Source organism: Eumetopias jubatus, unplaced genomic scaffold (assembly GCF_037043125.1).
Source record: "Eumetopias jubatus isolate StellerSeaLion01/CBP00866 unplaced genomic scaffold, mEumJub1_p1.0 scaffold_14, whole genome shotgun sequence".
Taxonomy (NCBI): domain Eukaryota; kingdom Metazoa; phylum Chordata; class Mammalia; order Carnivora; family Otariidae; genus Eumetopias; species Eumetopias jubatus.
In genome coordinates, this window is record NW_028274820.1 from 108,403,623 (window position 1) to 108,415,101 (window position 11,479).

At 51.5% G+C, this 11,479-nt stretch overlaps 1 protein-coding gene across 1 annotated transcript in view; it reads right to left on the reverse strand.

Moving 5' to 3' along the window:
- Positions 1–10,501, reverse strand: part of PTPRN2 (protein tyrosine phosphatase receptor type N2) — an 812,882-nt gene extending 802,381 nt beyond the window's left edge. The window contains exon 1 of the mRNA XM_088018277.1: positions 10,366–10,501. Coding sequence (XP_087874403.1) covers positions 10,366–10,456 — 91 coding nt within the window. The 5' untranslated portion in view covers positions 10,457–10,501. The remainder of the gene's footprint in view (positions 1–10,365) is intronic.
- Between the last annotated feature and the right edge of the window lie 978 nt (positions 10,502–11,479).

The window sequence follows — 11,479 nt, forward strand, 5'->3', positions numbered from 1 at the left end:
TGGCTCTCTCTCTCTCTCTCTCTCTCATTAAAAAAGAAAAAAATAAAAAATAAAGCATATTCCAGGCCACAAGAATAGAAATAGAGGTTAACAGATACTAGGAGCTCAGAACGTGGGGGTTCTTGCTGGGGAAGCCCCAGAGCATGCCCCTCCCACAGCACAAGGGCTTCAAGTGAGGGTGCCCACCTCCCCTGTCCGCCCCCTACACAGCCTCCCACTGAACCTCTGCTTATCTCATCCCACCGATATTTCTGCCAGGTTATTTCTGGGGGTCAGTGGTCACACAGGTCACACACTACAGAAGTTCACCAACAGTAACAAAGCACAAGTGCACGACCTGACACATGAGCGTAAAAGCTGGTGGTCAAGACAGAGACAGAGTCAGGGCAAGGTGGAAGGCACACAGGGCTCAGCTCCTAACCCTCCCCACCACCCCACAAACAGTCCAGGGGCCTGCAGAACCCAGGGAACCTCACAAACACCGGAAGAGCAAAGGGAGAGGCTGTCCTGGTCTTTTCTCTGAGAGAGGCTGCTGGGAAGAGACAGGTAAACCACCGGGAGCAAACAACAGAATAAGGCGTATACACCCAGAGGCCACAGATCCTCCCTGAGGAAATGACACAGCCCCAAGCAGGTCAACTTGCTGGGCACCCACACTGCTTCTTTCCCTGCCATTCCCTCAGGCCAGCCAAACACTGAGCCCACAAGGATCACCCCTCCAACTGCAGCTCAGAGGCAGGCAACAGACCACAGAGTGACCAAGCTTTGGGAGAGCAGGAGAGTGGCCCACAGAAGCGCACCGACAAGCAAAAGGGACAAACTACAGTGACTGCTGGACACCAATAAGGCAGGATGTAGAGGTCAGGGCCCCCTCCCCGCAGAGGGGAACCTGGTCCTGTCAGGCCCACACACCCTGAGCCCCAAATCAGAAAGTCCGAGCCCAGGGCCCACAGAGAGAGATGCTAATGAGGTCAGACCTCCTGGAGGCCGTTACCCACTCTGACGCTACCATCATGGCCACCTCAGTCTTTGCTGATGCATGCTCTCCACCCTCAGGTCCTCAGGTAAATGGCACAGGAAGTGGTGGACCTGGGAGCCCAGTTAGAGAATGTTTTCCCTGCTCAGCCCTCACTCTGCTCAAACAGAGGCCTCAGGGTGCAGAGGATGCTTTCTGTGTCACGCCCTCAGAGCGGGGTGCTGTCTTTGTATTAGGCTATAGAAGGCAGGTGAGCACAGCCCAAATCTGTGGGACCCTAGTTCAGTCAATGCTGTGGGTGACCCTCAATGCTTTTATCAGAGTGTGTGAGTCCTTTGGTCTCTATCAGCAGATATTTTTCATGCCTCGGTGACAAGACAAAAATCTAGGCACCTAAGAACAGTGCAACCTAGACATGTCAAATACTCTAAAAAAGTGCTCTGATTTTTGCATTTATCAAATATCACATAATATTCTAAAAGAAAATGTTTAGTGTACCTGAAGAGTAGGTACTTTTTCTTATACTTTCCACTCAAACATGTAAGAAATGTATATAACTATTTTTTAAGCCCAATTTCTTTTATTCAAGGGCTTTAACCTCTTTGAAGGGATGATGTGAAATAAATTCCAGATGATACTATAACCATTAGTCATTCTCATTACAACATAATTAAGTCTGCATCCTCACTGCATATAACTATTTTTTTAAGTTTGATAAACATTACCAAAAAACATAAATGATACTACTACTTAAAATGTAATGGTGGGGCACCTGGGTAGCTCAGTCGGTTAAGTGTCCAACTCTTGATTTCAGCTCAGGTCATGATTCAGGGCCTTGAGATCAAGCCCCAAGTTCGGGGGGGGGCGGTTCTGCCTGAGATTCTCTCCCTCTCCCTCTCCCTCTCCCTCTTGCCTGCCCCACGTCCCATGTGCATACACACACACACTCTCTAAAATAAAATAATAAATCTTTTTAAAAAAATAAAATGTGGGCGCCTGGGTGGCTCAGTCGGTTGGGCGACTGCCTTCGGCTCAGGTCATGATCCTGGAGTCCCGGGATCGAGTCCCGCATCGGGCTCCCTGCTCCGCGGGGAGTCTGCTTCTCCCTCTCACCCTCCCCCCATCTCATGTGCTTTCTCTCTCATTCTCTCTCTCTCTCAAATAAATAAATAAAATCTTTAAAAAAAATAAAATTAAATTAAAAAATAAAATGTACTGGTAATGCTTTAAAAAAACCTCAGTAGTCAATTCAGCTGAGACTTGGACTCACCAAAGAACTAGTATTTTCAACAATAACAATATTCCACCCTGTCTGGCCACCAAACTCCAACATTAACTGGAAAAAAAATGGAGCTTCCAGGAAGAGTAACAGCTAGGACTGCCATTACCAAGGACTCTCCACCACCTCATATAATCCTCTCAAAAACATGAAGAGTTTGGTACTTTGCTCGTGGTATAAATTCAGAGAAATTACAGGTGAAGTCCTTTCATTTCCCTTGATTTTTTTCCCCCTTGACTTCTAATACGAGTATATTAGAGTGCAAACTGTAAAGGTTACCAGATTGGAAAGATAAGGCAATCTCTCAGTCTGTCAACATATGCTGCATGGAAACACTGTTTTGTCATTTAATTTCTGTCCTGGACCCATATCCAGTCATTCCCCACCATGTTTCCAGGAATCACCTATAGTATCTGTTTCTTTCCGTGTTTATTATTTCATGGAATCAAGGACGAAAACATGCTGGTGAAGCAGACAGAGAACATGGGAAGACTTGGTCACCAAGGATGGACACCTATCCCTTGGGACGGACCCTGGTATTTCCCACATGGGCTTATAATCACATCACTGCACTGCTCATACAACACTTAAATCAGATGGAAGACTAGTGACCTTAACCTAGACCTCTTTTCAGGCAAAAGCAGAGAAAGAGATTCAAGAAGTCCTGAAGTATATTTTGACAAAAGCAGATGTGCCTTTGCAGGACGGAACGTGCCTTGAGGTGAGAAGGTGGATGGACAGATGGTGGCCCAAGCTGCTTCCTCACCCAGTTTCCCATTCCCAGCCCACCACTGAGAAATAAGCTCTCGCTAGTAGGCCTCGTCGGCCGCCATTAAAATACCAGCTATTTCAGAGAATATACAAATCGCTGAATTGGCTTCAAGCCCTACCACAGGTTAATTACTGCTTTGAACTGGATTAAAGCCATGGCCCCAAATGGAAAAAGCATCAGCCTCCCATGGCCAGTTTTATTGGCTGCTCTGTCCATTTACAAGGTGACTATATTTCACTGTTGGAATAAGAACTGACTTGCACCATTAATATAAAGTCCTCTTCCTGGGGCGCTGGGTGGCTGAGTCGTTGGGCGTCTGCCTTCGGCTCAGGTCATGGTCCCAGGGTCCTGGGATCAGCCCCGCATCGGGCTCCCTGCTCCGCAAGGAGTCTGCTTCTCCCTCTGCCTCTGCCCCCCCCCCACCTGCTCATGCTTGTGCTCTCTCGGTCTCTCTTGGTCTCTCTCTCTCTCTCTCAAACAAATAAAATCTTTTAATTAATTAATTAAGTCCTTTTCCCTTTGGGAATCAGGTCAGCTCTTCTCCTGAAAATTCCTTCCACCAAACAAACCATTTCCAAGCATCTTTTGTACTGTATGTAGGACATTGCATCAGAAGCCAGAATGGGCCTTCAGAACACACAGTGACACAGAATGCCCATGTCATGTGAGGGAAAGTTTCATTCTTTGCTCTACCAGATGCCTCAGAAAATAATGAAAGACTAAAATGAGCCATCCCTTTTGCTTGTTTGCCACTCTAAATGTCAAGCTTGGATGGAATCTACTCTTAAAATTTTCTTAAGAGAATCATCCCTCCTTCATCCCTTACTCTGAAGTAGGCTTTTACTTGTAGCAGGTCTGAAATGAGAGCTAGCTTCTTTGATGTTTGTGTCACCACATTTAAAAAACCTGACGGAAGCACAGAAGCATTCTGAATAGTGTTTATGAACACATTAAGCCGTGAACTCTGTGGTGGCACTTGCATTCCTGCCATGAGGGAAGGCTAAAAGTGTCCAAAAACACGTTATCCATTTCCAAACATCAAGATTCACTGAGAGGCTACCCAGATAATTGAATGACACCCAGAACAAAACCCAAGTCAGAAAATCAACACCCGCCCCCCACCTCAGACCAAAGAGCATTTTCAGGGGCGCCTGGGTGGCTCAGTCGTTGGGCGTCTGCCTTCGGCTCAGGTCGTGGTCCCGGGGTCCTGGGATCGAGCCCCGCATCGGGCTCCCTGCTCCGCGGGAAGCCTGCTTCTCCCTCTCCCACTCCCCCTGCTTGTGTTCCCTCTCTCGCTGTGTCTCTCTGTCAAATAGATAAATAAAATCTTTAAAAAAAAAGAGCATTTTCAAATTCTCTCTCAGACAGGCCCATTGAGCCTAGTGGTTCTGAAGCTCCTTAGGGAAAGGCAATCTGACAACTGAAAATCACCTCTGTCCCTGTAACACCTTGTGGAGTTACGGAGCCGTGTTCTAAGAGCGCACAGATCCCTTCTGCGTCCTAAGGAGCTATCGCTGCGCCTCAGCCTGGGGCCGCCCACTGGAGAGAAAAGGAAACTCTGAAGAGGCCAGAGAGTAGGACCCAATGCACCAAGTATCTTACTGTACCTCCTGACCCCTAAGCCTCAGTCTTTCCATCTCTAAAACGGAACTTATAAATGCTCACCCGTCAAGATGTTTCTGGGAGTACATGTTACTGCACGTAAAGGGTTGCGGAGGTTGCCAGGGGCTCAGAGTAGGCTGCCACTACAGAAGGGGGGGCTCAGGGCAACGCTGGGGGGAGGGAACTGTTCTCTGAGCTGTCATCAGAATCTATACCTAGAATGATACACCAAAACAAAAAACTCAATTTCACCGTAGGGTCCTTTTTAATTAAAAAAGAGAACGTGCCCCAGTCTGTTTTATAACTATTCCCCTCCTGCCCGTTCAACTGCCCTCACAGAAACCATTACTAGTCCCATGTACTGAGAAGGAGTGTCCTTGCATTTTCTGAACCATAATCATAGGCCTGAGGGAACAGATGAAAATGAAAGAAATAAGATGCGCTGTTATCCACAACGGACAAAACCCTGAAGAGCTTCCTTATCTCTTCACATCATACACACAAAGACCATTTTAAAGACAGACGGCCCCTGACGTTTCACCCAGTAGCACGTCTAGTCCAAAGTTCAGTGCCTTACACGTACAGGTGAGTCATCCCCTCATCGGTGCAGAAGCCAGCTAACAAACAAAAAAGTCACTTAACATGTGAACATAAGTGTTTCCAGGGGAACCACACCCCTCCTCACTTCCTGCCCTAAATATTTAAACAGTGGTTGTAGCAAACTTGTTGGAGATAGCACGAATTAAAAGAAAAAACTTCCTTCTTCCTTCAACAAACTGTTTCCAGCCAGCAGAAAAGTGCACTGATTATTTTCTGCTTCTTGGGTTTTCTGTCCCCCTATCAACCAAGATTAAAAAATAAGTCCAGCTGGGTCCACATTCATGAAGGTCAATTTAGACTAATGTGGAAACAGCTGCTGGGTGCTTTTATGTGGAGTAAAGAGTTATCTGCTACGAATTCAGCTGTTTGCTTTCTCAGGAAATGGAACATCTTGTCAGTAGAGATAAGGCAGGTTCTTGGTTAACTGAGCCTCACTGGGCCTGCATCTACTGGCATACACCTAGATTCAAATTCTTTCTGCCCATTTCTTAAGGGTTTTTTTTTTAAGATTTTATTTATTCATTTGACAGAGAGACACAGCGAGAGAGGGAACACAAGTAGGGGGAGTGGGAGAGGGAGAAGCAGGCTTCCCGCGGAGCAGGGAGCCCGATGCGGGGCTCGATCCCAGGACCCTGGGACCACGACCTGAGCCGAAGGCAGACGCTTAACGACTGAGCCACCCAGGCGCCCCTGTTTTTTGTTTTTCGCCTCTCCACATATAAAGAATCCTTAAACTAGCAGTATTTACACATACCCAGGCATATCTTAAATATATGCCACCCAAAGCCAAAAGGTTATTTTTAGTTTGGGTCACATTTAGTTACGTTTAGTTACAAACACCTTTTCGTAAGGAATTTTTAAATTCTAAGGTAATGCTCTGAGAGGTCATGGTAATAAAAACCTTTCTTAATAAGATCATGTATAAGGACGGCTCAGCTAACCCCATCCCTCTTTCAAACTTCTCCTCTTCCTAACTTTTAAAAATAAAAAAGTGGGTGAATAACTGCATTCACAAATTAGGTAATACTGCCTGCCTGGGGGCGGGGGAGAACAACAAAATAAACTCAGAATGCAGCAATTATCATCACATAAAAGACACAATAACTGGTATAGCGCTCATCAAAACATCACCCTGAGTGATCATCCTGGCTGCAGGTCTCAGCCTAACTGCAGATTTACCATACTGCTGTTGCCCTCCTGCACGGAAAGCCAAGGACTCAACAAGTCTGCACATCTTACGGCCTATAGAAATGCCTGCACACACGGCACAACCCAACACCACCACAGAGCAAAGTAGAAAGCCGACTACCGAAAATTTAGCACACCTCCTACATTGGTGGGTACCACTGATGATGATCTTGGTAACCAGGTGCAAAAACAGATCGGCTTTTAGAAAGAAGAGCTGCAAGATGCTGAGATGCACAGCTAAGCTTAGCACTGAGAGGAAGCCATCTCAAAACCTCTTTTATTCCCCACACATTCCTTCCGAGCCTGACACATTTAACTGCTGTCTCTGGACACAGGAGACAGAAGCACGACAGTTCCACCCAATGCATCTGGTTTCGTGGATGAGCCCACCGTCACCTCCCTTCCACAGAAGCCCAGGGTTTTCCAGGGGCCCCAATCCTTCTGCATGGGCACAGCAGCACCAGCCGCTGAAGGAGCCGGAGCAGGGGGAGGGGACAGGCAAAGAAAGACTCACAGCCTGAAAGGAGGTAGCAGGGTTTTTGCTCTAGGGGAGGAGCAGGCTGCTCATTACCATACACCCACCAAAATCAAGAGCTATGGACCCTAAGAAGTAAAGATGGACGCGGGCTTTTGTGATGGAAAGGATGCTTTGATTTAAAAACAAACAACCACGCTGTCTAGTTCACAAAGCAAGCTGACCCCTGCTCTTGGCTGCTCTCTCCTCAGCTCCAAGTGGGCTCACTGGTGAATGAAAAATGTGTGGGCTAATTAGGAGACAAAAACAAGGGAGAAAAAGAAACACCTATCTCAAAGCTAGAGGCACTGGCTTGCTTTGACTTTGGATTCTCCAAGCAACATTTGCATGAAAGGTTGACTCTGTCCTTTGGCAAATGAGATTCTTATTTCTTTAGCTAGAGAAGGGTCTTTTATATGACTGCTCTTAAATGTGGGGCTGTTCGAGCAGGTTCACAAACTGGCTTCCCTCTAACTAAAAAATGGCCTAAAGACAAACACCTGGCATTCAAATCAGACTTATATAGTACTGGGCACCTGAACAAAAGGATGTCCTGAAATCACAGAGAAAGGCAGAGGGAAGGAACAAAGGAATACCCAAAGATGGAACTATATGAAGAGAAATCGCTAAACTACCCTGGACAAGGCTGCCTGATGCAGCAGTGGTATTTTGACTAGAAGCAAAGTTGAATCATATCATTGATGGGGGTGCCATTATTCCCACTCTGTTCAGCTCTGATGATAGTGTCAAAGATAATGGAAAACTATGTGTCATAAAGCAGCTTTTTGCACCAGAAAGACATGGACACATAGGCGATGCAAAGGCAGGAAGCTAGAGTGATTAAGGGGGGAAGGTACCCTTAAAGAAAGGGAAAAGGTGAGACATCTGCTGCCATCCGGATGCTGTCAAGAGCTGTTGTGGAAATACGGTAGTGTCATAGAATGTGGCTCAGAACAAGGAGAATAAACTCAGATTTTAGTACTTTTGCTGACCCTGGTTTTCATTAAGAGGTCCTTCACTGTCTAAATCTGAAGAGGACTCTGGCTCAAGTCAAGGCAGCCTGTACGGAAAGACCTGGTCTTAGGTCTTACTGGTGTAATGGAGACTCCTCATTTTAACCTACAGTTTTATGATGCTGGCAAGGAGCAAAAACTCAGATCTCCTTGAACTGTGTGTATTCTTTAGGCGTCAACCTAAGCTAAACAAATAAAAAGAGTACAAGTGACATGGCTGGGGCCAAAACTGTCTCCAGGTGATCCTTCACTGTGCATTGCATCATTATTTGGAACAATGTACTTAGTGTGACGTTACCAAACAAATGGCTGAGAAAGAGAAACATGGTAGCATATACCTCTGAGGTGACTATGGTTCCCCCTGCACTTTCTGAAGACTGGGTATATGAATTCTGGTAATATGGCAGCAGCATTCTGGGTGAGGGCATTAGGGATAGAAGGCTGAGTGACCAGGATGCAGGGGCCTTACACAGGTAAACAAAGCTACATGCTATTCCAGGTTGGGTCCCAAAAGGAGAAGACCACACTTACATTTTACCTGTATACGCTGCCAGGCGATTTCCAATCACATGGAGAATGGAGCAGGTTAACCCTATTCACCTGGAGTCCTTGAGACAGTGTGAATGATGTCTGGACCCCCAATGTCCCACACAAAGACAGTATCCAGGAGACTCACTGAAGTACGTCGTAAGCGGAGGAGAAATAAGGCACCCTTTTTTAAATATGATTCAACTTTGCCTGTAGCCAAAATACCATTGCTTTGTCAGGCAATATTGTCCACGACAGTTCCGCGATTTTCTTCTCTTCATACCCTTCCAGTTTGGGGTTTTCCTTTGCTCCCTCCCTCAGCCACCTGTCCCTTCTTCCTTCCTCTGTGATTAGATTAGATTAGAACTGGGAATTCTAATGGAAAAAAGAGTAGTTAAGAACCACCCATCCTTCCCTAGAGCATCACCTGAGCCTGGTTCTCCCTGACCTGTGTGTACGTGGAGGGCTGCATCAGGCCAACTGAGCGAACAGCTCTCACGTGAGACGCCGGAGGACGCACACACAGCTCAACCTTCATCACTAGTTTGGGGCAAGGGCCTGGAGATCTAGCAGAGTGGGCCAGGCCCCCCGACAAAAATGATCGGTGCCCTCAGCACCCCGGAATGTGGGGGGGTGGGACACACCCCTCCACCCCAGGGGGCGAGGCCCTCCCTTCAAATCACCAGCTGTCCCTCTAACTGTGCCACGCTGCCCACCGGGCAGAAGTACATGTGAGGAGACAAGTCAAGCAAGGAAAAAATTCATGGCAACTGGTCTGCCGTTAGCCGGAATCTGGGGAGATGGCGCTCTCCTGGCAGGCTCTTTGTGTGGGACCACAGGGGCCCAGCAGGGCCGGCCCAGGAGGCCAAGCGTCCGCCCCCTCTCCGCGACCCAGCACCGCTATTTGCCCTCACTTTTAACACCTATTCACCACCTATTACTCGAATCCATTATGTTTAGTAATTGCGGCCTTGAAAGTAAATCTCCTCCCCAAAAAGACTGGCGTGGGGCCCTGCCTGCTTCCCGGGTAAAACGGTCAACCTGCAAGGGGGCGGATTCCGGGCTCACTCCCCGGGGAGAGCGCTTCCCTCCCCGCTTCCTTCCACCTCAGTCGCGGAAGGAAAATGTCCGTCTGCTGGCGAGGCGGTCGGTGGCAGAGTCCACGCGCCGACCACGCAGGCAGGAGTCGGCCGCGCGGCTTCCCTCCATTCGCCCCAGGCCAGGTCCCGCGCCCCCGGGACCCTGCCCCGCGGCCACACGCACGCGCGGGGCGCGCCCTTCCCCGGCCGCCCGGGCCTGACCCGGGCGGAAGTCCTCGCGGGGAGGGGCGCCGGGGAGGAAACTGAGGCAGGGCGCTGCGGCGAGGACAGGGAGGCGCCCCGGGCAGGGCCGAGAACCCGCGAAACCCCCCGCTGCTGCAGCGAGCGCGCTCTCACCGCGCCCCACCCCCCCACGCGTCCAGAAACCTCCTCCCCACCCCCTCCCCTCCCTCACTGAGAAGCCCCCTACCCCCTCCACTCACCAAAAAGCCCCCTTCTCCTCTCCTCCCCTCCCCCGCCCCTCACTCGCCAAGCCCCCTCCCCCCGCCCGCCCTCGCCGACAAGCCCCCTCCCCCCAACCCCTCACTCGCCGACCGTCCCCCGCCCCCTTCACTCGCCCACAAGCCCCCTCCGCCCGCCCGCCCTCACTCGCCCACAAGCCCCCTCCCCACGCCCCTTCACTCGCCCACACGCCCCCTCCCCCTGCCCCCCACTAGCCGAGAAGCCCCTTCCCCGCCCCCTCACTCGCCGAGCAGCCCCCTCCCCCCGCCCATGACTCACCAAGCAGCCCCCACCCTTTCCCCCTCCCTCAGGCGCCTCCTCCCCCACTCCCAGACCCCCACCCCCCACTCACCGAGGAGCCCCGGAAGCGGCCGGGCGCGGGGCGCGGGTGCAGTGTGCGGCGGCAGCGGCAGCAGCAGCAGGAGCGCGAGCAGCGGCCCCATGTCGGCGGCCGGGCGGGCGGCGCTCAGTCCATGGCGGCGCGGCGGGGGCGGCGGGACCGACTCTGGCGAGCACCGCTCCTCCCTCCCCGCGCTGCCCGCGCCGCCGCCGCTTCAGCACCGGACAGCGCCGCCGGCCCCGCCCCCGCCCAGGCCCCGCCCCGCCGCGCGCCCGCCGGCCCCGCCCACGGCGCCCCGCCCTCGGCCCGGCCCACCTGCCGGCGCGCGGCCTTCCACCTCCACCCGTGCCTGACGCGAGGGCCCCGAGCGCACCCCTGCCCCCCCCCGGGCCTGGGGCCGCACCGCCCCGCCCCAGCCGCGGCTGGAGGGACGCGGAGAGTTAGCGTGCTCGCTTGGCCTGGGATGGAAAGGCCCAACCCTTCTCTGCAAGGACCGTGGCAGGTGCCCACCCGCGCTGTCCCACGCGGTGTCCGCGAGCACGGGGGGCCGGCGGCCATTGACGTGTAGCTGGTGCCGCCAAGGACCGAATGCCTGCTTTTAGTTTTATTTAGTTCATGTAAGTGACCAGAAGTGGCTGTCGCGCGGCCCATCAGAAAGTGTCCTGGAGCAGAGGGGTGTGGGGGTCTTCAACCTGCGAAGGGGGGAGACTGTGGGACCCCGGCCTGGAGGGTCAGTCCCTCCCGAGTGGGGACGCGGGCCCGGTGGGGTTTGCCTGGAGTCCCTCCCTGGCACTGTCCAAGGGTCCTTGAGGGGCGCTGGGGACCTTGCGGACCTCCCAGGGAGACTTCTGCTTCTCAAAGACCGTTGCAGGGCTGCAGGGGTCCTAGGAGGGGGGCGTTTTAGGTATCAGAGGGAGCTGCGTGTGTGTGTGTGTGTGTGTGTGTGTGTGTGTGTGTGTGTGTGTGTGAGAGAGAGAGAGAGAATGTGAGTGTCGAGTGTGTCAGCAGTGGGGTGTGAGTGTGGCTGTATTATGCGGGCGTGGTTTGTGTGTCCAACCCGTCTGTCATCACCATCGTCCCGTGTGGCCCTGCCTGGATGCCCCAGGCTCCACCTGCCTCTTTCAGC